This window comes from Falco cherrug, chromosome 2 (assembly GCF_023634085.1).
Source record: "Falco cherrug isolate bFalChe1 chromosome 2, bFalChe1.pri, whole genome shotgun sequence".
Classification (NCBI taxonomy): Eukaryota; Metazoa; Chordata; class Aves; order Falconiformes; family Falconidae; genus Falco; species Falco cherrug.
The window spans coordinates 63,574,621-63,600,447 of NC_073698.1; the positions used below are offsets into that span (position 1 = coordinate 63,574,621).

At 41.5% G+C, this 25,827-nt stretch overlaps 2 protein-coding genes across 3 annotated transcripts in view; one reads left to right on the forward strand and one right to left on the reverse strand.

Moving 5' to 3' along the window:
- COL4A2 (collagen type IV alpha 2 chain) overlaps nt 1-6,073 on the forward strand; it is a 149,638-nt gene extending 143,565 nt beyond the window's left edge. For both annotated transcript variants that reach the window (XM_055701240.1, XM_055701238.1), the window contains 3 exons: nt 523-714; nt 1,090-1,376; nt 4,353-6,073. In XM_055701240.1, coding sequence (XP_055557215.1) covers nt 523-714; nt 1,090-1,376; nt 4,353-4,607 — 734 coding nt within the window. In that variant the 3' untranslated portion in view covers nt 4,608-6,073. The remainder of the gene's footprint in view (nt 1-522; nt 715-1,089; nt 1,377-4,352) is intronic.
- A 5,727-nt stretch (nt 6,074-11,800) lies between these two features.
- RAB20 (RAB20, member RAS oncogene family) overlaps nt 11,801-25,827 on the reverse strand; it is a 28,397-nt gene continuing 14,370 nt past the window's right edge. Inside the window, exon 2 of the mRNA XM_027808731.2 lies at nt 11,801-12,894. Coding sequence (XP_027664532.2) covers nt 12,374-12,894 — 521 coding nt within the window. The 3' untranslated portion in view covers nt 11,801-12,373. The remainder of the gene's footprint in view (nt 12,895-25,827) is intronic.

The following is a 25,827-nucleotide window of genomic DNA, read 5'->3' on the forward strand; positions in this document are numbered from 1 at the left end:
TACATTTGCGGAAATGAATGGCTGAGTAGGTGGTCTTTGGATAGATGATGTTTAAGGGAATGTGTTTGTAAAAGAAATAGCTGTGCACTTATCCAATCAAAGAGCAGAATGATTACTATCTTAATTGGCTAAGTACACAGAGAAAAAGGTTATTTGCAGAGCATAGTTTTAACTGTATGAAGCAAATGCAACCTATTAAAAAACCATTGGTTAATCTTAGACTAAGAAAACGTTTTAAAGGAAAAATGCTCATCTGTATTGTACAAAGTATGTTCAAATTCATCGTAACTTTGTATGTGCCTTTCTGTGGCTCTGATAGTGCCTGATCCAGCACCAATCTACTTCAAAAGCAACTGCTGTAATCCTAGAACTACAGCTCTTTTAACAATAACTTACCGTAAGAAGAGGCATCATGCAATTAAGCTTAGTTCATCAGCAGCCTAGCTGGAATATCAAGTAGCATCAGACTATTTGTGGGTGCACAAACGTAAGTTGTATTATTTTTTCCCCTGGCTTTCTAAGGTCAGCGAGGCCGCCCCGGTAGCCCCGGGCTGCCAGGCATGCCGGGTCGCAGCATTAGCATGGGCTACCTGCTGGTGAAACACAGCCAGTCCGACCAAGAGCCAATGTGCCCAGTTGGCATGAACAAACTCTGGAGTGGATACAGCTTACTGTACTTCGAAGGACAAGAGAAAGCACACAACCAGGATCTAGGTATGTGCAGGTGTTGCTAGCAGCAGCCTCGATTCCATCTGGATGAAAATCATCCTCAATTCTCTGGATGAAACCAACAAAAATAAATAAATACACAGAGCTTAAGAGTCAGGCGGGACTTTAGTAAATGGGCTTAGGAAACACCAAAATGAGAAGATAAAAACTGTATGTCTGCATAAAGTGCCCCTGAGAGAGCTCCTGCATATCATTAGTGTTGTTCAAGGGGACCTGTAAAGCCAGGAAAACATTCTGGGCTGCAGGGTTTTACTGACACGTGTTTGGGAAGGAGCAGGAAACTGAAAGCATGCATTGTCTTCTGTAAGAATGATTGCCATAATGTCTTCTTTTTTTTTTCTTCTTCTTCTCTTTTAACAGGGCTGGCTGGCTCATGTTTGGCTCGTTTTAGTACTATGCCATTCCTCTACTGTAACCCTGGGGATATTTGTTATTATGCAAGTCGAAATGATAAATCCTACTGGCTCTCAACTACAGCACCTCTTCCAATGATGCCTGTGGCAGAAGACGAGATTAGGCCATATATCAGCCGCTGCTCCGTTTGTGAGGCCCCAGCTGTGGCAATTGCTGTCCATAGCCAAGAAGCTTCTATTCCTCACTGCCCTGAAGGCTGGCGCAGTTTGTGGATCGGATATTCCTTCCTTATGGTATTTGTTCTCCGGTGTCACGTTTTGTGTGGCGCTGGGTTTTAAGTTTGAGCCTTAGATACTAGGAATGCTGCTCTGTTTTAGAGCCAGCAACACCAAAACCATGCATCGTTCCAGAGAACGAGGGAACTACAAAACTAGTTTCTAGGATAAGCAGAAGAGGAGAAACAAAATTTCTGTGAATTGCAGAGAAAATTGCCTCTTGTCAGAATAGCATCTGGAGTCCTTACTTGATGTACAAAATAGTGCCTCAGAGTGAGCAGAACACAGGGACAGCTGTGGATTAACAAATAAAATTGCACTGAGATACGACAGTAGCCTACAAAGCATTTTCGCAGCTAGATTGGGAGGTACTTATGTACATCACTATTAAGAAGCTAATCTGGAGAGAAAAGAAAAACCAAACAACAAAACACTTCCCCTTCTTTCGGAAACTTAAAATCACTGGTGTTTGGTTGAAGACTTAGAAGCCAAAGTATTTCACCTAGGCTGGAAAGAGAGACAGCCTCCTGTTGTTTTTAAAATTAAACTTCATTGTTGTAACTCAAATGCCAACAAGAACTGAGCTGTATAAGCCATGGGATATAGGATCTCTTAGCTCTTGTGATCTTAAAATTAGGAACTGGGATGTTACAGAAAAGCTTAGCATTAGGTGTGCCATGGAAGACCTAATGAAGGGCCTGACCTGCTTTTCTTGCAAGAGTGTACAGAGGGATCGTGTCAGTGCTGAAGGGCTTAACATGGTAAAGAGCAGATAGAATGTCAGTGAATGATCTGACAGATGCTTCTTTTTCTGACTTGCTTGATGCACATGAGAGTCAAAACCTGCAACAGTATGCCCATGTTTTTAACTTACTGAAGACTGGACTGAATGCTCAAGTAAATGGTGTTGGGGAAAATAATAGGATTTCTCTGGCAGAAAACATCATAGAAGAACAGTCATCAATCTTACCTGCAAACCATTTGTTTGTCAAAAGCCAAAACCTTAATTTTTTCAGAAAAAAACATAAAGGGAAATCTGATAGTTTTCATTTAGTTACAGAGAAAAAAAAAGGTTTTGAGAAGGCTGGTTGAATTTTTGACGAGCCCTATGTTTGACCTTTCTTCTGCTTCTATAAAAAGCCCTGATACCAATCTCATAGTTACTTCACAAGAATGCCAAGGATTAGTTAAATGTTTGCAAAGCCCCATGTAAACACTGAGCATTGTTAAGAGCGAAGTTGTCACCTCAGCAGGAACTTTGTGCCAGGACAGAGTCTGCCAGCACTAAGGAACACACAGTGAGAAGAGTTCACATTTTCCCAGCTAGCATTTAGAGCAAATTAAGTGTTTGGTGTATGCATTTTTGCTTCTTAGGCAACTGTGGAAGAAGTGCAGCACACTTGTGGCTATCTCAGAGTACACATTGCTTTACTTCCTTGGCTTAAATTTGTCACCTCCTTCCCCTGAGTAAGGTACAATCATGAAGGCAGTCACCATGGCCTCCTGCCCAAACAGCCGCAGAAGTCACTAAGAGTTCCTGTAGCAAGGGCACTCCACTAACATGCATCTCATAGAGTGGCACAAGTGTTGCAGAAGGAAAAAAGGCCTGACCTATACAAGAAGAGACATTATAGGCGTACCGTTGGAGCTCGTACACTGAGCGCAGGAATGCCAGTGTTCATCCCAAGACTGTCAGGCAGGTCTGCTCCCAAGCCCGGGCTCAAACAGCAAGTGCGGTTCCAGCTCCAGCTGCAAAGGCCTCAAAGCTGTAATAGTTTACGCTGCTTCCTACTGACTTTGTTCTTGTGGAGGGATGCTAGAACAGGTTTGCTCCTGAACTTCATACCTTAGCAAATTCTGCAAATTTGTAAAACAGCTGGTAGGCTGCAGGTGGGGGGGGGGGGAGCTGTTATTTTGTTGGTTGGTTTTTTTAAACAACTATCTAAACCTCAGCAACATGTAACGCCAGCCGGAGATCAAGAGTCCCTCCTTCTGTTAAAAGGTGGACACTTCTGTTACTCATTTATACAAACACAATGGGCCTCTCACAGCATAATCCAAGCCGGTTACAGCTTACACTTTTATAGCATGTTGTTTATTAAAACATAGGCAGGCAAACATATTGGGTGTGCCCAGACTTCTTCCTACATTTGCAAAACTATTTAGCAACTTTATTTTCCAGCTGCTTTCTTTTATACTTCAAATTCCTTCCGTTTTTAACAGAAAATTAAACGGCTTCACTTAAAAATGCAGCTGTACAGCTCTTAAAGGGACAGAGGTAATGCCTGCTTTGTTAGCCATGCTTTTGACAGAAGAAAAGTAACATTCTGATCATTACCACAGTATGTGTCAAAGGTAACAGCTGAGTGGTGTAAAGATGCATGATTTTGGTGTAATTTGCTATCAAAGAATGTGCCATAGAGGGAACTAGTTATTGTATAGAAGCTAATTTTGTTTCCACACTGCTCCTCACGTGCGATGCAGAGTAAGATAGACTTCATAATTAGGGAAATTCAAGTTAAGTATATGGTAGAAAGTTCTCAGTGAGGGAAATCAGAGGAACAGGTTGCCCAGAGAGGCTGTGGAAACTCCATCCTCTGAGTTACTAACAACTCAAGAGTGCCTTGGGGTAACCAAGGGCAACTTAGGATTCAGCCCTGCTTTGAGCATGGAACTGGCTGAAGTAACCTCCAGTGGGCCCTTCCCACCTAAATGATTCTCCAATTCTAAGACTTCCAGCAGTGAAAATCTTAACTATAGAAAAGGTGTTTGTCAGAAGATTTTAAAGTGGCATCAACATATGAGCTAGCTCCTTCGTATAGCTAAAGCATAGCCCAACCCCTAAGCCTTACAGAGTCGCAGGATTAACTGGCTGTCTGCTCTGGAGATGAGAATTGGGAGCAATTCTAGTGCTTTTCCTCTTTCCCACATATAAGGTTTAGACAGCATTGCCTGAGGTTGTACTCTGAACGCTCCTCTCCTTGTCTCATTTAGCACACTGCTGCTGGTGATGAAGGTGGAGGACAGTCACTGGTTTCTCCTGGAAGCTGCCTGGAAGATTTCAGAGCGACTCCTTTCATCGAATGCAACGGCGCACGCGGAACCTGTCACTACTTTGCAAATAAATACAGCTTCTGGCTCACTACAATCGACCAGCCCTTTCAAAGCAAGCCTTCAGCAGATACACTCAAGGCAGGACTCATCCGAAGCCATATCAGCAGATGTCAAGTCTGTATGAAAAATTTATAGAAGTCTTACACAGTATAAGGAACCTGCTTATCATGTAGTTCTTATACAGTGGAACCTTCTATGATGGTTAGACATTTGAATAAATCATGTTGGTGCTTTTTTTAACTTATTACCTCAAAAGCTGAATGAAAAGTTAATTTTTTACAATGTCTGTAAAAGCAAATTAAGTGTAACACAAATTAAGTCTAACACACATCTAGTGCTGTGTTGTCCTACTATACAGTATATATACACATTTTTGCTAGTCTTAACATTACATCATTTGCCACATGATACAAATACTCGCAGTTTTGAAACACCCAAAAAACTGCAGTAATGAATGGTTACCTTGATCAGATACCCACCACATTTACGTAAAGAGAATATATGTATCTTTTCTATTTACTGTATTTTTCACAACACTAAACACTAACAGCTGCAGTTCTGTAAATTAACACAGGGTGATCAAAGTGCTAAACCCTTGCAAAATACTGAAAATATACTCTGGGAAGTGCTTATGTCCAGCATTGAAACCCAACTTTGATTTTAGTATTTTATGCTTGGGCATTTCAAACACACCTAAAACAATCATCTTTTTATGGTATTCGTTTTTTTCAAGCCTCACCATGCTTTAGCACTTAACCACTGGCAATAGCAGAGAAACCCACAGGCCTCCTCAAAATAGTGACCACAAAATTCAACTCTTCCTATTTTGATTAAAAGACTATACGATGAAGATCAGCATTTTATTTTACAGGCTTGATGATTTTATTCTAGATATACCCCAGGCCAAAGGATCACTACAAAGGTCTCTTGCTCCACTGTGTTGTGGACGTTCAGCTGGGTCACACCACCCACACAGCAGCAGCACTGATTGGCTTTTGCATTGCAGCTTTTCCCTTCTGATACCAAGCCACTCATCACAAACGGTTTTTAACCACTTCTTGTTGGAGCAGCTATTGCACATGTTAGGTTTTGCAGGAGGACATACTGTTTGATAATACATGACCTGCAAACGCAGAACTTCCTGACCTGCCAGTTGTCCATCTGAAGGCGTGCTGTCCTGGCAGCTGGGGACACGTGGCAATGGGATGGCCACCATTCCAACTTGTACACAGCCATCCTTGCAAAAGCAAAGAGGAAGGAAGCAAGGCATTTATTTGGCACCATCTTTCCCAAAGGGAACTAGGTTACTGCATGCCAGGCTTGATAAGTGGCCAGAACGGCTAGCTCTTTCCTTCTGTAGAAAGAAGCAATTTAGCCCCAAGTTGTCAGTCACCACTGCAAGGGAGGGATCAGCTGCAAATTTCCAAATTTTACATAGTGTGATTATTTATTGGAATTCTTAAAACTGAAATCAAAGAGACTTTTATACCAATGACAGCTGATTTTTCAACAGTTCACCTCACTCCCGCTCGAGGTGCTTCTTGGCTTCTGTAATTACATTCCATCCTCACTGTATCATAAATAAAACCTGTTTTTTTCTACACCTTGTTCACTGATGATTTCCATTTTGTAAACAGTGGCTTTCTATACAGTACATGTGGACTGCTCCGTTGAATTACTTTGTCTGCACCTAAGGAATTAGAAAAGCACTACCCGAAAACTCCTTCCACTCAAATTCAAACTCTTCAACCAGGAATACAGTTGTTTATTTCGTGGCCCTTAAAAAGATTCAAGAGGGAAGCTCCGTTTCTAAAATTGCTTGTTTAAGCTGAACTATAAATAACCATAATGAGCTTGAAATCAGCTCTCTGGCCATGCTGGAGCTCTGAAAGGCAGCCCTCAAACAAATTAATCACACTAGTATTTGTTTCAGCTAAATAAAACAGAACTGAAAACACTGCAGTCAACACAAGCCAAATCTATTCCATGTTCACCAATTCTTTTAAATGGCTGTAACAAACATCCAAGAATCAGCAACTTACCTCTTCCAGGTGCTGATAGACGTCAGTGGTCATGGGACGATCACGCAGTTACCACTTGTGATTTTTACAGCACGCAACTCTGGCAATACAGCATATTCAGTGTTTTAAGAGAATTCAAGTAGAGATTATACAAATCTGTAAAAAACGGTTATATCAACAACAACAACAGAAAACAATTTGGATTGTCATGGCTAATACGTTGCCTAATCTTCCTATGCAGGTGGGGTTTTTTCTATTTTTTTTGCATGTAAAAATTTAGCAGATTGGTCTTCTTCCAACAGTTGTTTTGCCTCTTAATTTTCTGACTCACATAACCTATTCTTTACAAGTCTGTTCAGCACAGCATCGGCACAGCATCAAGTTGAATGCACAGGCATGGTGCAGGAAAAAAACAAACCAACCACAAAACCCTCCAAGGTGCCAAGCAGACTTGAACTTCTGTACTTTGCGTACATCATGTGCTTTGGGTATGTGTACTCACAGCCGCGTTTCTCCAAAGCCTGCGTAATTGCTGTTTGAGAAGGCGAGGGAGCTTGTGCACACAAACACGCGGAATACTTGCAGCAGCCAGAGGATTTCACCTGGTGAGTCAACCTAGAGCACAGCATGAAGGGGACTTACTCAAACTGCCTCTTAGCTGCAAGTTTAATTCCTCTCCTATGAGGAAAGGCTGAAAGAGTTGGGGCTGTTCAGCCTGGACAAGAGAAGGGTCCAGGGAGACCTTATAGTGGCCTATCAGCCTATAAAGGGGGCTTATATGCAAGACTTCTTACCAGGGTTTGGCGTGACAAAGGGCAGTGGTTTTAAACTGGAAGGGTCCAATTTAGACTGGACAGAAGGAGGGCATTTGTTACAGATGAGGGTAGCGAGACACTGGCACAGGTTGCCCGTGGATGCCCCATCCCTGGCGGTGCTCAAGGCCAGGCTGGGTGGGGCTTTGGGCAACCTGGTCTAGTGGAAGGTGTCCCTGCCCATGGCAGGGGGGGTTGCTCTAGATTATCTTTGAAGATCCCTTCCAACTAAAAGCATTCCACAATTCTGTGATCCCAGAACCCACTTCCAAGAAGTTAAAACGTTTTTATACAGGAAAAACGGCTACAGCAGAGCAAAACAATCTTCTTACTGAACTGTAGAGCTCCAGCCTGGGACGTAAAACCCACAAGTGTTCTGGCTGGGTTTGACCAAGTCAAATCTTTTAAAACTTCAAAGTGTGCCGTTTGCTTCCTACACTTTCCTGTTTCAAAACACACTGAAGTATAACATGCTGCTGAGCCTGGAGAAGGTAAATGAGATTCTATTCCCCTTCCGCAGGCAGCAGTACATCAGTGTATCGGCACAGATATACTGAAGTCAACACAGCAGCAACAGTTGATGCCAATTATTTCCTCAGAGTGTATCGACCAGATCAGCTGAGTTCATTCACGCCCCACATGACTGGGCTTGCCCATGGCTGCTGGAAAAAGAAAATTAGCAAACGGCAAGCAGTAAATGACCGCACAACAGAAGGTATTGGGCTGCTGCCAGAAGAGAGTCTGGGAGGTCACTGCTGATGTGCTGCTGGCACCCCAGGCAGTCAGCAGCAGCCCCTATAACAGCACAGGGACCAGCGACATCACCAGGGGCTGCCACCTGCACCCAGCGAGCATGAGTTGGGACCTGGCCTCACAGCCACCAGGGACTAGGCACACACAGCCCAAGGTATACGGGACAAGGGGAACAAGTAACATCACTGCACCCCTTGACCCATGAGCAGAGAAGTAAAACAGGCAGCGGTGCTTCACGCCATGACATGGGCAAGGGCGTAACTAAGCCAAAGCAGGTGGCTCAGCAGCACTGCCTGCCCCATGGGCACCCACAGAATCACAGAACGGTCGGGGCTGGAAAGCAGCTCTGCAGATCACCTCATCCAAGCCCCTGCTACAGCAGGTTCACCCAGAGCAAGCTGCACAGTCACATCCAGGCGGGTTTTGAATGTCTCCAGAGGAGGAGACTGCACAGCCCCAGCGGTTCAGGCTCCCTTCCTGGCCCCTGCAAGACCTGAAGCCTCGTTGGGGTTGTCGGGGGCCAATGGTAACCTCGGTCACAGCCTGGCACGGCCATCACCTCAGGCACAGGCAAGCCTACAGCTCACATTCACCCAGTGTGGCCAAAAATAACACCTCTTCTATTTCACTGTTCAAACTTCACATAACCCAGACAAAATTAATGGGGAGAAAGAAGGGGGAAATGGAGACTTGTAAAATGAGGTTCCCCTCCCAGGCAAAGCAGGCAGAGCACCTGGGTCCCCACTTTCACCCACCATGGCTAGTCCTGGCAGGGAGGGGTTCCACCTGCCTCCAGCCATGACCAGCCCAGCTCCAGGCTGTGCACCAAGGTTATCAATAGGGAAAGCAACCTCGCTGCAACGGAGGGAAATGTTTGCTGCAGCCGATGGGATGCAGAAGAGCTGGCATCGCAGAGGTGCATGGCACAGCTGCTGTTTAGTGTGTGTCCTAGCGCTGGTCCAGCCTGACTAGTGGCCCAGCCCACAGCTGCTATGCTAGAAGTACATCAGCTGCTAGGCTGTGAGGCTACTAAGGCAAGAGTTAGAACAAGTGTGCATCAGTGCAGTTCCTGGGCCGCCAGTCCCTACCCTGCAGCTTCACTGCTCCTCCCTGTCAATAAGCCACTGAATTTACTGAATTATTCCAGTAAAATTATGTAGGACAGCGGGATGGGGGTGGCCTTTAGAAGTGCTGGGATATCAGGATGCATCTGCAGAAGCAACAGGGAAATTAATGAATTCACATTAGGCCACTTAATAAGCACAAGAGCAAGCCATATTGGTATGCTGGTTAAAAAAAAAGAAAAGAAAAAAAAGGCACCAAAAAACCCCAGAAAAACCCTCCACACAACACCACTAAAAAGAAAAAAACCTGTGCAATTTCAGTGTTGAGGGTTGACCTGTGCTCTCTAATAATGCTTGCAGACATGCACAGGCACTGCTGCAACAGATCGAGCATCAACACTGGGCTGTAAAAATGGAGCTCAGCTACAGCAGAGTTTAAATTGCCAATAAAATAAATTAATAAAAAGAAATCCACCATCACACTCCAGAAGCCATAAAGTTTTACTTGAAGGCACAATCTGACTTCAGACGGTAGTAAAGCAATGGGACTAGCATGCATATTGAGCAATCCACAGCTCCTCCTGACCCGTTATCAATAGCTCCCATGTATTACACATCCTCCCAGGTTCTGCTGTGCAACCCCATGATTTCTCACAGGCTGGCAGAGTGATAGCACATCATAACCCAGACATTTCCCAAGGAAAAATAGCCAGCAACACTAAAAAGCCACAAACATCGTGCCAGACAAATCTAGCCCTAAGGGCTGAAGCACAGCAAGCAAGTCCGGTTCCTGCGTCATCTTTTTCAGTGAAAACACACAAGCCGGAGCTTTTGGAAAGACTGCAAGAATTCCTTAAGATCTCACATGAATCCAACGCTGGTACAACTGAATCGGAAATATTTTTATCTTAAGAAGTGTTAGATGTTAAATTTACAAATATTTCTTCTGTTCTGTACCTTCTAGGTGTACATCTCCCAAAAGCCTGACCTTGCAACCAGTGTGTGCTGCCAGTTCAGTTGTCAACAGATGCAGCAAAGCCAGTGGTGGACCTCTCACAGATGTGTCGGCAGATCATTTTGGTCATGAAGATGACTTGAGGTTGTAGCCTGTTTGTCTCTTTCCAGTCCTGAGGGAAGACTATATACTGCCCTTAGAATTTTGTTAATAGCTAGAAGGTTTTTAATTTTATGCAGTTTTAAATACCACAGAGCAGGTGCAGTTAAGTCTCTAACAGATTGACAGGTGTTAAACTGCAAACCCCTAGCAAATCCAAAACATAACAACCCTTAGTAGGGGCTGTAGCAATACGACAAGAGGTAATGCTTTTAAACTAAAAAAGGGGTAGATTCAGACTAGATATAAGGAAGAAAGTTCTGATGAGGGTGCTGAAAATACTGGAACAGGTTGTCCAGAGAGGTGGTGGATGTCCCATCCCTGGAAACATTCAAGGTCAGGTTGGACAGGGCTCTAAGCAAGCTAAACTCTTTGAAGATGTCCCTGCTCGCTGCAGGGGGGTTGCAGTAGATGACCCTTAAAGGTCCCTTCCAACCCAAACCATGCTATGATTCTATGATTAAGTGTACAGAGATTTTTCCTCTCAAGCCGTTCTTCCCCACTACACGTGCTCCATGCATAAACTTGAAAGCAGAAAATAAAGGTACTGCTTTGCAGCAAGTTGCTCAAGAGGACGCACTTTTGAAAAAAACATGTTTTAAATATACTTAGTAATACATTCATTATTCATTTAGGAATTGTCTCCCTATGTACTAAACAACCATGATTTAGGTGGAACAGAGAAAGGCAATGACAAAACATAAAAACAACCCACCTTTAGTTTTAGAAAATTATGCCAGAAGCATACATGGGAAGATGGAGTCCCCACACAACAACCTGCAGAGCTGGAAACATGCAAGCTGCATCTCTGGGGGTTCTCCCCTTCTGTTGTTGTTTGGTTTTGGTTTGGGAAGATTTGGTTTGTGGGTTGGTTGGTTGGTTGTTTTTTTCCAGGGGGTAGGGGGTGGGGGGGTGAGGGGATTGGGGATGGGGTTGTTTTGTGGGTTTTTTTGGTTTTTAAACTAGTAGTTCTTCACTCTGGTTATGGTGTCTCAGTGTGAGTTCCTGGATCACTGCATGTATTCTTTGTAGCCAAGAGCGTTGGGAAAGTTTAGGAACAGTATTGAGAATTACCCCCTCCCCTTTTTACTGCAGTCAGGAGAGAAACCATGTACCTCATCAATGCTCCTTAACGCGCCTTTCTACCCCCACTTTTGGCAGCCTCTTTCTCCCTTCCTCCTGCATTAGCCAGTTTCACATCAGAAAATGCCAGCCCTCACCTCCTGCCAGGTAGATGGCAACGCCATGCATAGCTGCTAAAACTCAGAGCTGCAGCTTTGCCTGGGCACAACTACAGAGGAGTTGGAAAGGAGACAAAACAGGGGTATTCAGCACCTTGGTATCCTATAGGCACTGCAAAGACATCTCTACAAAATGCAGACAAAAATAGAACACCACTTCCCCCCAAAAAAAACTTTGCTATCCACATCAAAAAGAATTATAAGAGAAAACTGAAAGGAAAAAAACCTTCCCCCTGCAACTCGCAAGTGAGAGCTGTGGTGCTGCCTGTAAATACACGAAAGGCCACTATGGAAGGAGAATTCACATTAATAAAGTCTGCAAATTAACAGTATGTATCCACAGTGATTTTAATAGTTCAGCTGATGAATCTTACAGTCGTATCTGACATAAAAAGATTGTAATTATTAGCTACAAATATAAATTATACTTGGATTTTCTTTTTTTAAGAATAAAAAAGTACCATGTGTTGAATCTTCCAAAGTTAGAATCACAAGGGGAAATATGATAATCATGTGAAAGCTGTCAGGAGTACACAAACAGATCATTTACATGCAACATGAAATGGAGAGTCATTAAAAATCAGACTCCTTCAAAACTGTTCAAATGACTGTCGCTACCAACTGTACTAACACACCATTTGTCTTCAGAGACCATGGAAACTGGCAAGTCTTCCTTCGTAATTTCGCTCACATTCCTATTTTCATACACAGAGCTTCCCAGAAACCTTTAACAGCCAGAAGATTTGTGGTTTGGTTGTTTTTGGTTTTTTTCCACATACACCATTTCAGTCTAGTTATTCTTTGACTTTTCCTTTCCAGTGAACAGCAAGCACTTGTTACTCCTCAGTTTGCTGGAGCAAACAATCCCTCCCTTTTTCGTACGTCACTTAAATGGATCAGGCACAACAACCAGATTTTGTCCTTTTTGCTGGCTTGTAGTCTGTGATGTCTACAGTTTGCGGCGGCCCCTCAGCTTTCTGCCGTACAATTATTGGGACTACCATCTCAAACACAGTTTCGAAGAGGTAGTCCACCTTGTATCCTGTTTTCGCGCTGGTTTCAAAGCACATTTTCTCAGCTGCTGGAACATCCTTCTCATCTAGCATTTTGTATTTCAGTATTTTTTTATAGAGCGCAATCGCATCCTCTGCATGGACTTGTTTTCGCACCTTCGAGCCACAGCTGGCAACAGACTTCTCGGGTTTATTTTCATCCGGTGGTAAAGCACAGTCATTGGTGAGGTCAACTTTATTTCCAACAATAGCAAAGATGCAGTCAGCACTCGCACTGTCTGTCAGTGCCAAGAATCTTTCTTCCAGCTCCGTCAGGCTTTGGAGGCTGTTCACATCATACGTGAGGATCACAGCAGCTGCTCCTCTGCAGTACATGGACCCGAGGCCATGAAACTGCTCCCGTCCTGGCAAAGGTTTAAACACAACACAAAGTTAGTGTGCTGGAAGATACGTTATTAACCAAGTGAAAGAGTTTAAGGAATTTTAAGCCAATTTCACAGCTCTGGATGGAGCAGTGAAGGTAAAAATGTGTTCTTTGTAGCATTTTCAGTTTTTTCCATCTGCTTTTCCTTAAGAGCACGACAGCGCTACAAACAGTGCTACAGAACAGCTCAGCTCACCACTGGCTCCATTTCAGAGCAGGGAATCTGTATAGACGAGTGAGCGAGCAAGTGTGACGCAGCATTCGCAGTTGCAGAACGCAAAAAAAAAAAAGTTTATTTATGTCACATTAACTACTACCCTGCTTGCACCCACAGCTGGCCCATTCCACCTACTTAACCATTTATAAGCAAAAATTAAGTTCTACTGTTTCAAGTTCTGCTACTACTTACTACTCCTACAAATTCAGTACACAGTTTCAAGTGCATCTAGTTCAGAAATCTGGATCGAAGTCAGTAACCCACTTCTTCCTAGGTTCGGAAGGATGTTGTAAGCAATTTAGTCCTGTGCTACGTGCTCACAGTTCTCAGGTACATTGGCTTTACAGGAAAACGACTTGTTTTTAATGCTATCATATATAGCCTGTATGGTATGTATCTGACCCAACCACAAACATTCACACTTTTTCTTGGGTATTAAACACACACTACATGGAGAACCCTAACTACTTTTTAAGAATAATTTATCCCTTATGTTGCCCTCACCATCACTCAACAACCAACAGTTAATAACAAAAAGTTTCTTCCTCTTGATCATTCAGTGAATATCTACTAGCACCTCCAGCTAAGCCTTGATGGTCTCCATCAAATTCATCTCTTGGAAGACAAAACTGACTCTCTAAATTCTGGGGACCAAACAATGTTCTTCACTAGTTGCAAAGGGACTAAGGGAAACGAGGCAGCAGACAGACAGACAGTGTTGTCCATTCCTATAGAGAACTGCAACTTTCCCCAAATACCAGCTACAAGTAGAATTTGCTGTAGCACATTCACTTGACTCCCCAAAACTTGATGGAGAAAAGGGTAACGCACTAGATTTCAACCAGCTAGTCAGCCAGCCTTAGGTCACTACAGAAGTGTGAATAAAAAAAAATTAAAACACAAAAAAAGCCAACTATCCGACTATGCTCGTTTGAGAATCATTTAAGAATCATAAATTTTCAGCTTTTTTCATAGTCTCTTTGCACAGAGCCTCCATTTACAGAAAATCTGCAAGTGATCTGTTTACATTCATTTTCTGCACAAAGCTACAGGCCACCCTGAGTTACAGCATTATGAAACCCTTGTAAATGACTGTGGAATAGGGAAGGCAGAAGAAATTCAGCATATATTGGGAAAGCACATCTGCACATGAACATGCACACTGTGAAAGTAACTTACAGCCTATCTCCAGTCAGGAAACAGAACGTAAAGAAGATCTTTGAGTCCCTGTAGTAAGTCCTTTGACAAACTTCAGGACTCTACTCCACAGTGACCAGAAGACAGACAAAGTGTTCATAGTCATCCGTAAAGCAAAACTGAAAAACACCAAGCTAGAACACAAAACCCAAAGCTCACCACACCTTTAACACTGAGAAATTCTGGTAACTGCCAGAGAAATAGATTTGAAAAAGTGTAAGAGTACACAATAAAGAAATATAGAAAGAAGCCAGTGAGGGCACTCAGAAGTATGCAAAATTTTTGTATGAGGAAAAATTGTGGGATCTCTCAGGCTGGTGAATGACTGAAAAAAGGGTATAGACAGATGTCTATAAATTCCAGCCTAATACTGAGAAAGCAATGCAGGAAGCAAGCATTCATTCTTTCTTATAACACAGAAAATGAGTATTTCACCTGAAAAAATCATGCATGTAGTTTAAATACTTCCCTGCACAGTGGATAATTGGCAGTGTTATATGACATTGCAGAAGTCAAGAGTTAATGAACAGAGTTCAGAAAAGCATTAGGTGAAGTTTACTGAGAATTGCTTCTGTGCAATTCTGTATAGCCTCCAATTGTTTTCCCCTAGTGAAAGAAATTCTCTAACTAATGATCTGGTAGGTAGGAAAAAAAAGCGGGGGGGTGGTGTGGAGTATATGCCCTTGTTTAGGTATGTTGGGTCAGGGCAAGGGAGACTAGGATATGGTGAAGAGGTCAATGCTTTTACACTTTTTCCTGCAATCTCCTGTTCAAAGTTGTGCTTTTAGTTGCACTGCAACCGAGTCTTTAGAAGTCTCCAATTTTTCAGTAGACGTTCGTGCCATGACCTACTTTGTTTTCATCCGAACCCTGATTATACTGCGGTCTGGAAACCACAATGGAACATACATCCTCCCTCGTTCTCCCACTTCAGATGCCTAAGCCATAAAACCCAGCCCCCAGAATCATTTGCTACAGCAACCAAATACTAGAACAATACTAGTACTTGTTTTACGGAATTTGTATGCTAATCTAATCTTGCACAGCATAATATAAACCATGACACTTTTACACTATAACTACAAACTGGCTACTTCTACAACTAATATATTGTTGAAAAGGGGAAAGAAACAGTAAGAAGAATTTACTTTGCATAAGGGATCAATTATGTCAGAGGAATTATGGATAGTCTCTCTCACTCACCCACACAGCAAAATCTACCATGCAGGAAAAAATGCATAATGTTTTTTTGCAGTACAGTTCCCTTCCACAGACCACTTCAGGCACTTATGGTCTGAAAGAACCCTAGATGTGGGGGAAAAAACCCCCAAAACTACACAAAGTATTTAAACCAACATCTTATCTGTCTCCAAGGTGTCAGGTAAAATGGTATCAGACATTAGTGTGAAAAACTTAATGCATGCAAGCAGCTGCTTCCTTCTTATAGCCAATTATTAATTCTCTGGACTCATCTGGTCCCACTCCAATCACATACCTTTTTAAACAATTAACAAAATTAAATGGTAAACCCTGAATCCAAGAATTAAACAATTTCACTCTTTCAAAAAATAAAGGTAACGGAGAAGAGCAGCAGAAGTATCAAATAATTTGCAATCAAAGGAACTGCAAGAAGAACCAAATCAACCTCAAATGCACAACATTAGGGCAATTTCTTAAAGCCAAGCAACCAAAAACTAATTTCCATTTTTCTTTTAATCTTTGCATTTTGCCTTTTTTACAGCAGCTCAATAACCCTACAGCCACAACACTACTTGCAGCACCATTAGCTTTTCAGAGGCTCTTCCACCAAGTATATGAAGTCCTGCTGGAGACTTCACCCACTCAGGAGCGGTGCAGCCACTGAGAATTTTCAAAGTCCTATGATGTTGTCATAAACAAATCAAGAAGTCTGAAGCCAAAAGGACCTCAGTACCGTAAAGTTTGTAAGAAACCCAAGGGAGAAAGAAGGGAAAAGTAGACCTTGCAAGACGCCAGCCTGACAAATACCAAAGTTAGATTTAAAGTGATGAGACTTGGACTTAAGGCTGAGGCTTTGGTCTAGCCAGCCTCCCACAGCACTCCCACCTTCCAGCTGGAAGGCAGCAGCCCACACAAACACCTTTTTTGGCTGGGACCAGAGCCTGACCGAGCATCCCCAGCCCTCCCCAGCTGTGGGATTCACTGACAGCAGCAGTGCCAGCCACTGCCCCCATCTCCTTCTTGGAGCTCTCCTGCCCACTGTCCCCGAGGGCAGTATCCAAAGTAGCCTGTGAAGTTGCTGTTAATGTTTATGAGAGCAAAAGATTTCCTCCAGCCAGATCTGAATGCTCCTTACCTACCACCTCTTCAAAGGCTTTCACCACAGCTTCTTAAGCAGCATAACTTCCCACACACGCACTCTTTCAAGAAATCCCTCTACTGGAAGAACAAGTTTTAAATCTCTCAACGCTGAGCACATACAAGAACGCAAAACAGGGTGTTAATTTTAACTCATGAGGGAATAAACCACCACAAATACTAAAGAGCTAAAAGGTCTTCCAGAAAGTACTTGCAAAAAGTACTGCTGTTACTCTGATAACACAGTCTGAGCGGGGTCTTAAATCCTGAGCTCCTAAAGTAAACATGTAGTGTGGAAAAGTACACGAAGGTGAGTGATAGAAGCATACTAACACTGCATTAAAAAATGAACGAGAGCACACAGCTGTCCAGAAAGTTCTCAGTCCATAAAGCAGGTATCTTCCAAGGATTTCCACTGTAATTTCAGCAGAATTGTAATCTGAACAGTAGATAGGAATTAACACAAACACAAGGTATCACCTAGGTTTTGCCATTCAAATTCTTTCTCCTTTATAAGAGTCTGAACTTGAGTGTACGTGAAGAGACACGGCAGCTGTGCCCTAAGGAGATTGCTAACACAGGGAAGAAAAGAGAAAGTATGACACCCATGACACACCACAGAAATCAGTATTAGAAAGAAACGAGAGCTGAGCATTTGGCTGCAGCGGATGAAGGTTCAAAGGGTGACCCTGATGCTCTTGAGTTACCTCAGCAGGAACATCTGCGTGATCACAAGAACAGACAAAGCAGCTCCCTCTTAAAAAGGGAACAAGATTTCCATCTGTTTGAAGACAAAGGAGTAAAGTTGTGACCCTTTAAAAGACATTAGAGGAAACAATTTTGCTGGAAAATGAGTTTTCTGTTTGTGCACGTATACCAAGATACATACTGTCAAAGGACAAACAATAAGGGTCCCTAAAGGTTTCAGAAAAATTCCCCTGCCCACATGTTGAGCCAGGCTGCCAAGTTCTGACAGTGATGAAGTCAAGGTTCTTGTTCAAGATTGGTATTTATTTTTCTAGGTAGCTTTATCACATTTTCCTTGAAGTCACGAGCTTTATTAAGAACGAGATATGCCTGTGGCTACTTGAGGATAAAAATAAAAGTTCACTGTCCCAAAGGATTAACATGGAGGACATAAGTAGGAATTAGTGGAAACAAATGAGTCAGAAAGCACTGGAGAGCTCAATTTTTACATATCCAGGAGCTGTCTGAATACATTATTTCCTGATCCATTAGAAAAATGCCAACATTTGGGTTTCCTCCAAGACAAAATTTTCCATAGAATAAAGTCTCAGGGGTGGGGTGGGTTACTAAACAGAAGAATCACCACAAATCCAAAATAACCCCAACCCAACCACCAAAACAATTACAGTTGACCAACTACAAAATTAATTTAAACTCCACCTTCACCTAGTATTATACCTTCACAATGCTACATTTTAGGAAATACTTGTGTATATTGAAGTTTCAGAATGCAACAGATCTCCAGCTCTACTAAAAATCAAGATTACATTTATTTTGTTTATACTCACTACTTAGATATGAATCAACAGTCAAGGCATGAACTCTGCCCCATTGCAGAAGCTTCTATTTAAGTTATTAAAATTAGTTATGGATGTCTTGGCCAAAGCAGAACATAGTATAAACATAGGAAAGTACTGATCTTAATATCCAAAGAGTTTCACTTTCATGTTTTAAAGTAGAAAGAGCTATACATAGAAGAAGAAAATAACAACCACATGTGTTAAGTAAGCAATGAACAAAGGAAAATTCTTCAATACAGCTTTCCAAAGAAAAACCATCAAAAACAGTCAGTCAAGAAAGCAGGCTCAATGTAATACACTATTGGGACAAACCTACTCCACTTCTAAATGCAACTTAATCACCAAGTCAGGTATCACTACCTGATAACAAAAGAAGATTCAAAACTGTGAGACCATCTCTTCCCTTAAATCTACGTATTTTCAACTTAATGAACAAATACTTTGAGTTCTGAGGGAGTCTGACATTCTCAAGAGCTTGCAAACATCCCTACTCTACAAACACGAACCATTTTAGGCTTGTAAAGCTCCTTCTGCAAAAGAGCAGTTCAGCGTGAGCGAGAAAGCCACATGAACAGAAGCAGCCGTTCACTTCTCGCTTAGGCAAGACAAGAAAGCACAATTGAAATGAACCCTGTCCTTCACTCAGCTTTAATTATCAGACTAGAATGACCACACCCACACTAACAAATGTTTCCCTTGGACACAGAAATTGATGACTAGAAAGACTAGAACTTATCCACTATATGATCGTTAGCTATGAATTACTTAAAACCCCTCAGGTCTTTGAAAATGAGGTTTATTCAAAAACACTTTTGCAATAAATAGGAACAATTAACACAACTGCAGTCTGTAAAGCATTTTTCTTCTCATTTCAATTTAAAATATAAAAACATATAAAAGTATCCATCATGTTACACACATGGCTCCTTCTCACCAACACACACACCCCCCTTATCACAGGTTATTCACAAGCTTAGGTCCAAAGTTATTAAGATCCAAGTCTGACATTATTTAGTATTTATTCTGCTGCTTTTATATAAAGGAAATATACTGCATAAGCCAGTCTCCTCCTCTGCCAGAGGCTGGTATTCAGGAAGGCAAATATACTCAGGACATTTGCTTCAAGAACTACAAGTATCTTCCCATAAAAAAAGGTGACAATATTCAAATGGATGCAAAACCCAGATTCAAAGGAACCAACAATGTATTTGAACTGTCTGCCACAGATGAGAAAGTCCTGGGAACCATAAACAGTGAACCAGAGGATGCTTTCTAACACAATAAACTCCATGACATTTGAATAAAAGGCAGACCTCAAGAGTTCAGTGCGTTGTTACACAGGAGGAATGTAACACTATTTTCCTGACCTGGAAATGGCATTACATTATGTGCCTATAATCTAGTCCCTGATGAATCCACATACACCAATCTTATACAATCTACTGGCAGCTCATAGAATAGAATTCTACCAAATACTAAAATATTCAATTTAATAGATCTGATTTTGTCTGAACAGCCTGATAAGTTACTTGAGAAAAATCCAACCAGTCATCCAGCTGCACACAGATAAAGGTTTTGGTGAAACAGGAAATGCCTTGGCACTATAATCCCAGATTTATGTGCTATGGTACCACAGTATGGCTTTTATCCTGAGAGATTAAGCTGCACCCTTCTATGTAAATAAAACTATTAGAGACTTTTTTTTTCTTTTAGATATCTACTAAACTATTATCAGTGATCCAGCAGTGTCTGGATAAAATACATTCCAAAATACATGTGAACTATGTTGTTAGGGAACCTAAATTCTGATAGGAAGCAAAAATGAGGAAGAATACACACCAATGAATAAATAACCAAAGGGCTGTTTGAAACAACTAATTCTTAAGCACAATTTTAAAAGAAGCATAAATATTATCTTTTATCTTTGGAGGATAACCACTTGTCCCTTGAAAGCTCACACAGGAACATTTAACAGATGTTAATATATTCTCCATAATGTAAGAGGAGAAACTGCGATAGTGTTCAGGAAAAACTGGATGAGATGATTACCGTTACCGTTACCAAGCATCAAGGCTTACTACTGGGGATTCTGTCTCCAACGTAATATACAAGGGAAAAAATGAAACTCCTCCTTTATTTCCATTCCCTTATGTAACAAAACCAACATCCTTTCAGGCATCTAAATTAGCTGTTAACATTCTGCCAAGAGAAAAGGACTACCCCCTGGAAGGCTACTCCACACCAGCAGCTACCAGCGTGCATTAAGGAAAGCAACTCACTCTTTCTAACTTCCCCTGCATTAGTTAAGGGTACTAAAAATCCAAATCATGTATTTCTACCCCCTATTACATTTCACACACACAAACACAAAAATAAAGCAGGACAAAGAAGTTTTTAAAGAGCATAAATACGAATTACAGAGAAAAAAACCCACCACACCCTGTATCTGGTATGAAGTTTTGGTCTTCTTGCTAGTTCTAATATAAAGGCAGCATATGAACTCAGGGGGCTTTGAGTTGTAATCACCACCAGCATGGCTGGGAAAGGAATGAATTCAGAATCTTTACAAACAAAAAGAATCATTAGAAAGCATCTGAAATAAAGAAAAAGGGGGTATTTACTTACTGGAACTGGAAATTTCAGTACACTCTATACCAAAGAATAGTAATATATTTAGTGAAAAAAATGTATCCAGCATTCTTTTAGCCTACTTCTTTCTCATCTCCTTTAAATATAATAACTATATACTAAAAATAACTGATAGGCCATTAACAAGGTTTGCAGGGAATGTTTCAATGGGGAGCAACAAATACAAAGTACATAGAAGATTTTACCCTAAAATTCTAGCCACTTCACCTACCTTCTGAGAGGTGAGCCTTCCCTTAAAAGGATTAATAACTCTGCTAATAGTAACGTTGTCTATATTTCTTTACAGGTTCAAGTTTATTTCTAAGTTTGTAACCTTTTCAAAAGGAGACTAATCTTAACAGCCAGCAAAAACAGATGATAGCAGCAGCTATTATGAATTTGCTTCTCCTTTTATGTTTTTCCATCAGTAAAAAGTGCTCATAATTCTGTTTTGGCTGTTTCCTTTTTTTCTTTTATTGCTATATACACCCAGAATGACTATAGCACAACCCATTCAAGACATCCCTGACCAGCTGGGAGCACAACCCCCATCACACCCCTATCCTTTCTGAGAACAGCTTTCCCCCATCAAACTTGAACTATACGAACAGGTCAAGCGGTTTCAATCGACTCTTTAATCACTATTAAAACACCATTCAATTAACATTCCAGAAATGATACTTTGGCACAATTCACATAAAACAATTCTTCCAAAGGAGTTCACTTAAATAGGCCTTTTATTGTTAGGACAAATGGCACACTGAGAAGTTATGCAAGAATAATGTCAGCACGGTATGCTGCACATCACATGCCAAACTCCCTAAGATGTGGTTAACAATCTACAGGATCATCTGAGCTTTATCTGAAGAAGACAGCTTGTTGCAGTACCTTTTTCTTCAGCAAAAGGGCACACACAAAACCCCATTTAATAAAAATGGCAAACCAGAAAATAATGAGAATTTTTGCTACAGCGTCAGTTTTATTTCATATCCTCCAAAAAGGATATCTTTCTAGGCATGTGCTGGTAGAAGCTCCAAAATAAATGTCTAGTCACAATATTTTTCTGATGTGCTGAAGAAATGACTCAAAAGACATGTAAGCCTTAACTCATAACACACCTTCAAAGAACCCACAGCTGAAACATGGGTAAAAATTTGCTGTGTTTTTTTGACAGTTAACAGTGTGATAGGTTATGGAGAAATGTGTTTTTAAGTAAACGCTTCGTTTTATAAAGGTAGTTGAATTAAAGCAGATGCTTAGCAGCTTACACCAGTGCCCATCAATCCACTGTAACATCCTGCAGAGCATGCCGAGTCACAGAGGTATCCAAAAAAGCTGGTTACGGCAGATGAAGCCTTCTCACCCACACCTCAACTATAATAAACATCCCTCAGTCATCTTGTCAAATCCTGTATTATTTGGTCATGAACTAGTTTCAATATTCCCAGAAATTTTTTTTTAATCCATCCCTGAAGAGTAGTTTGTTCATTTTCATTCCATGACTGGCAGTGAAGACTTCCATCAGTGGTTCCCAGAGACAGACCCATTGGACATACTCAAAGGAAGGAGAAGATCAATTTAACACAGGACAGAAGAGGCGGGGGGGGAGGGGAATATTCACAAAGCAAGGCCAGAAATCAAGCGTAATCCTCATTTGAGTCTGATCTCCTATGTAATAAAGATGATAGAACTTCACTCAGCCCTCATCTTGTGACTGAGGAGGAATTTTTACTATATAAAGGAGAAAAAGAAAGATAAGGTAATATCCCACAAATTAGGTTGCTGTATTTCAGCTTTCAGGCTTTGGATTTTGATAGACATTCACCTTCATGAAGTATCCTTTTAAAAAACCCAGACCCAAAACTAAAAATCACTACATACCCCAAAATCCAGAAAAACTCCACACTCTTCCCTAAAGGTATTCCTATATGACTTAACCTCCTTCTTGTTAAGCCAGAGAAATCAACTTTTTTTTATATTCAGGCTCTTTGCCTCTGGCACATTCCTCTAAACCATTAACCATACCTACAGCTCTTTTCTCCAATTTTTCCATATTATTCTATAAACAAGACTGTAAAAGAGTCTTACCGAAGCTATGAGGTTACTTAAATTGCTCACTACGTTCATCCCTCCCTACGTTTGGTACACTTTCCAGAACAGTTCATGGGCTCTGGGATACCACAAGGCACCAGGGCTCACTTTGTCATCTACTACCAGCTCAATGGACCTTGCAAAATGCGTATTGTTGCCCAAATGAATCTAGCTTAACCTGTTACCAGCTCCCCATACCATTAACCTCTCTTCATTTGCAGCCTTACACATTTGTTTAGTCTGCATATTTCTAGCTGCAATCATCCTTCTGTAAAGAGACTTGTAAACTGAGTGTCTTTGGACTAAATACGTACTCATAGTATCTATAACCAGCAACGCCTTCACCACACAAAGGAGCTGCAAAACTGCTCTTACCGTATTTCTTCTCCTCTATATAGAAGATCCCTATTACATACAAGATTAAGCCCATAAAGTAGTTTCAGCTCTTCTGAGACAGAAGAGTATCTGGAATCTATTCTGTTGCATAAATAAAGAACTATTTTTCTTCTTCGCTAGAATAAATCAGAACTTGCCATTCTAATAATGAAATTAAGCCCAAGCTTCTAAATTCACAAGAATTTTAATTTCAAAATCAAAGTTCCCATAGAAACACCAATCTTACTCCACCAATATGCTTTCTATCCAAAGTTTTAAATGTAATCATATTATGCCTAGTAACACAAAGAATTACATAGAAAAAACCTGCTAAACACACTACCTAGCACGTTTTTGCCAACAAAAACTTTGGCTAGACCTGCAAAGAGAAAAAACGCAAAACCTACTTTTAGTTAAAGAACCCACTAACGCCTCTACAATCCCGAGTAACTTCTTCATTTAGCTAGGTAAGACTTACTTTTTTCAAACTACCCATTTCAGTTAGTTCTCTTGATGTAATGTGTTTATTTTTCAGAGAAGAAAATAACCCCAGAAGCTTCAAGCAGTTCATGTGTTTTCAGCTGTCTGGAAGGGTAGTACCTTGTAAAAGATGAACAGAACTGACCTTACCCCTGCCAGACCAGCAAGCATATCTTGAGTGCATCTGCAACACAAACTGAGAAAGACACCACCAGTATTTATTTCCCTCTGAAACTTCACAGTCCTGTAGAAAGATGTTTTACCTGAACACTGAAGTCTGGCAAAAGAAATGAGGGCATGCCAGATTTATGAGACATTGTCCTCATGTCTATAAGTAAATGCTCCATCAGAACTCCAGCTGCAACACAGCATCGACACCATCTCAACTGCAAAGAAAATGTGGCAGGGTGCTTGAGAGTTAAATTTATGAAGCTCCTGTATGCTTTACTAAAATGAGAGCAGGACTGCAAGGACGAATTTAGAAATTTAAATAGAAGTAAAATGTAAGCGTCGATGTAGAATTCTTCTGAAGCCTTGTTTTTAAAAGACAATTTTAAACTGCTACTTAAAAAGAAGTGGCCATTTGGCAAATTACCTTCTTAAGGAAACATATGATTGGAAGCAAACCATGAAGGGGAAAAAACCCTGCTGACTTACTTTGGAAGAGTTCTACAGGAAGCAACAGCACTGAACACTGCGGCGCAGCAGCAGAGCTTGACGGTCAGTAGCGCAGCGGTGGGTAACGAAGAGGCCAGTTAGAGGACAGGGCTGCACGAGATGCTGGCTTTGGGTTGTGCAACATACCTTTCCGTTTTAATGCCCACTGGACCACCAACCCATGTCCTCCAAGAAAAGACCCTCCTACAGAAAAGCAATTCATTTTCCACAGGATGTGTTCTAAAAGCAGCTGGTTTTTTCTTTCCAGTACTTGAAAACTAATGCTTTTTCCTGAAATTCACAATTCCCTTCCACAGGGAAATGGGCACTGCAGATGAGCCCACTTCTCTAGCAATTGCTAAGTGGAGGCTGTTACCAGGCCCTTCTCTTCAGAGTCACTCAGAGAGGAGACCTTCACAGCCCACACCCTCCCAAAGTTTGCTTCTCAAAGGGAGAAGCGGGTCCCTAGCCCCGGCAGGAGCACACGGCCGGGCATACTTCAGCGTGGTTCCACAGGCGTGCGGGGCAGGAGGTCACTCCGCACATACTGAATGGTTTGTATTGCTCAATAAGGAACTGGCAAGTTAACTTGGCTTCCAGTTCACCCAAGCAAACACAGAGACAGGTGTGTAATTTTTAAAAAATAAAATAAATCCAGGGATGGGTAGGTTAACTGAGATCACCCCACACTCCGAAATGCTGCCACTTGTCAGGCATTCCTGCCAGGTCTCAGCAAAGGGTCCGCAAGTCAGCCGCTGCCCACTCCCTCACAGACAAGAAATGCTTCCTGGTTTTCTTCATTTTTATTCCTCTTTTAAGTTTACTTAGGTTTTTCAACTTCCTCATTAGATACTTTGCTTTGGCCTTAGATATGCCTTTTCAGCTTTTTTTTTTTTTAATCAAAATTCCCCTTAGGATTGTTTGCAGAAGGGTAACTACATACGTACCAAGCCAGTCAATAAAATACCCTACCGTTTTCTGAGTTAGAAAATACCATGAACTTAAACATCTTAATTACGAACAGTAACGTTTCAGAGAAGAAAAATAGTTCACTGTAACTGACTGCATATCCTCTTCGGATTAAGTTTTGTATCCAGCCATAAAAAAAAATTAAATGGTCTAATCTATTAGAAACCTTATTCTTTTTCCGTATTACCACTTCAACCCCAAACACGTCATATGCATTTCTGCCTCCTGGCTGTCAGTCCTCAAATCCTTTCTTCCCAAATACAGGAAATCAAATCACCAACGTGCAGTTACCAACTTTTTTGTGCACACCCACCCAAGGAGGGTCATATGGTAACACAGTAAGTCAGCGTTTCCCTTTCACAGACCCACAGGAGAGCTTTATTTACAAGAACATTAACTATGGCAGCACCCATTT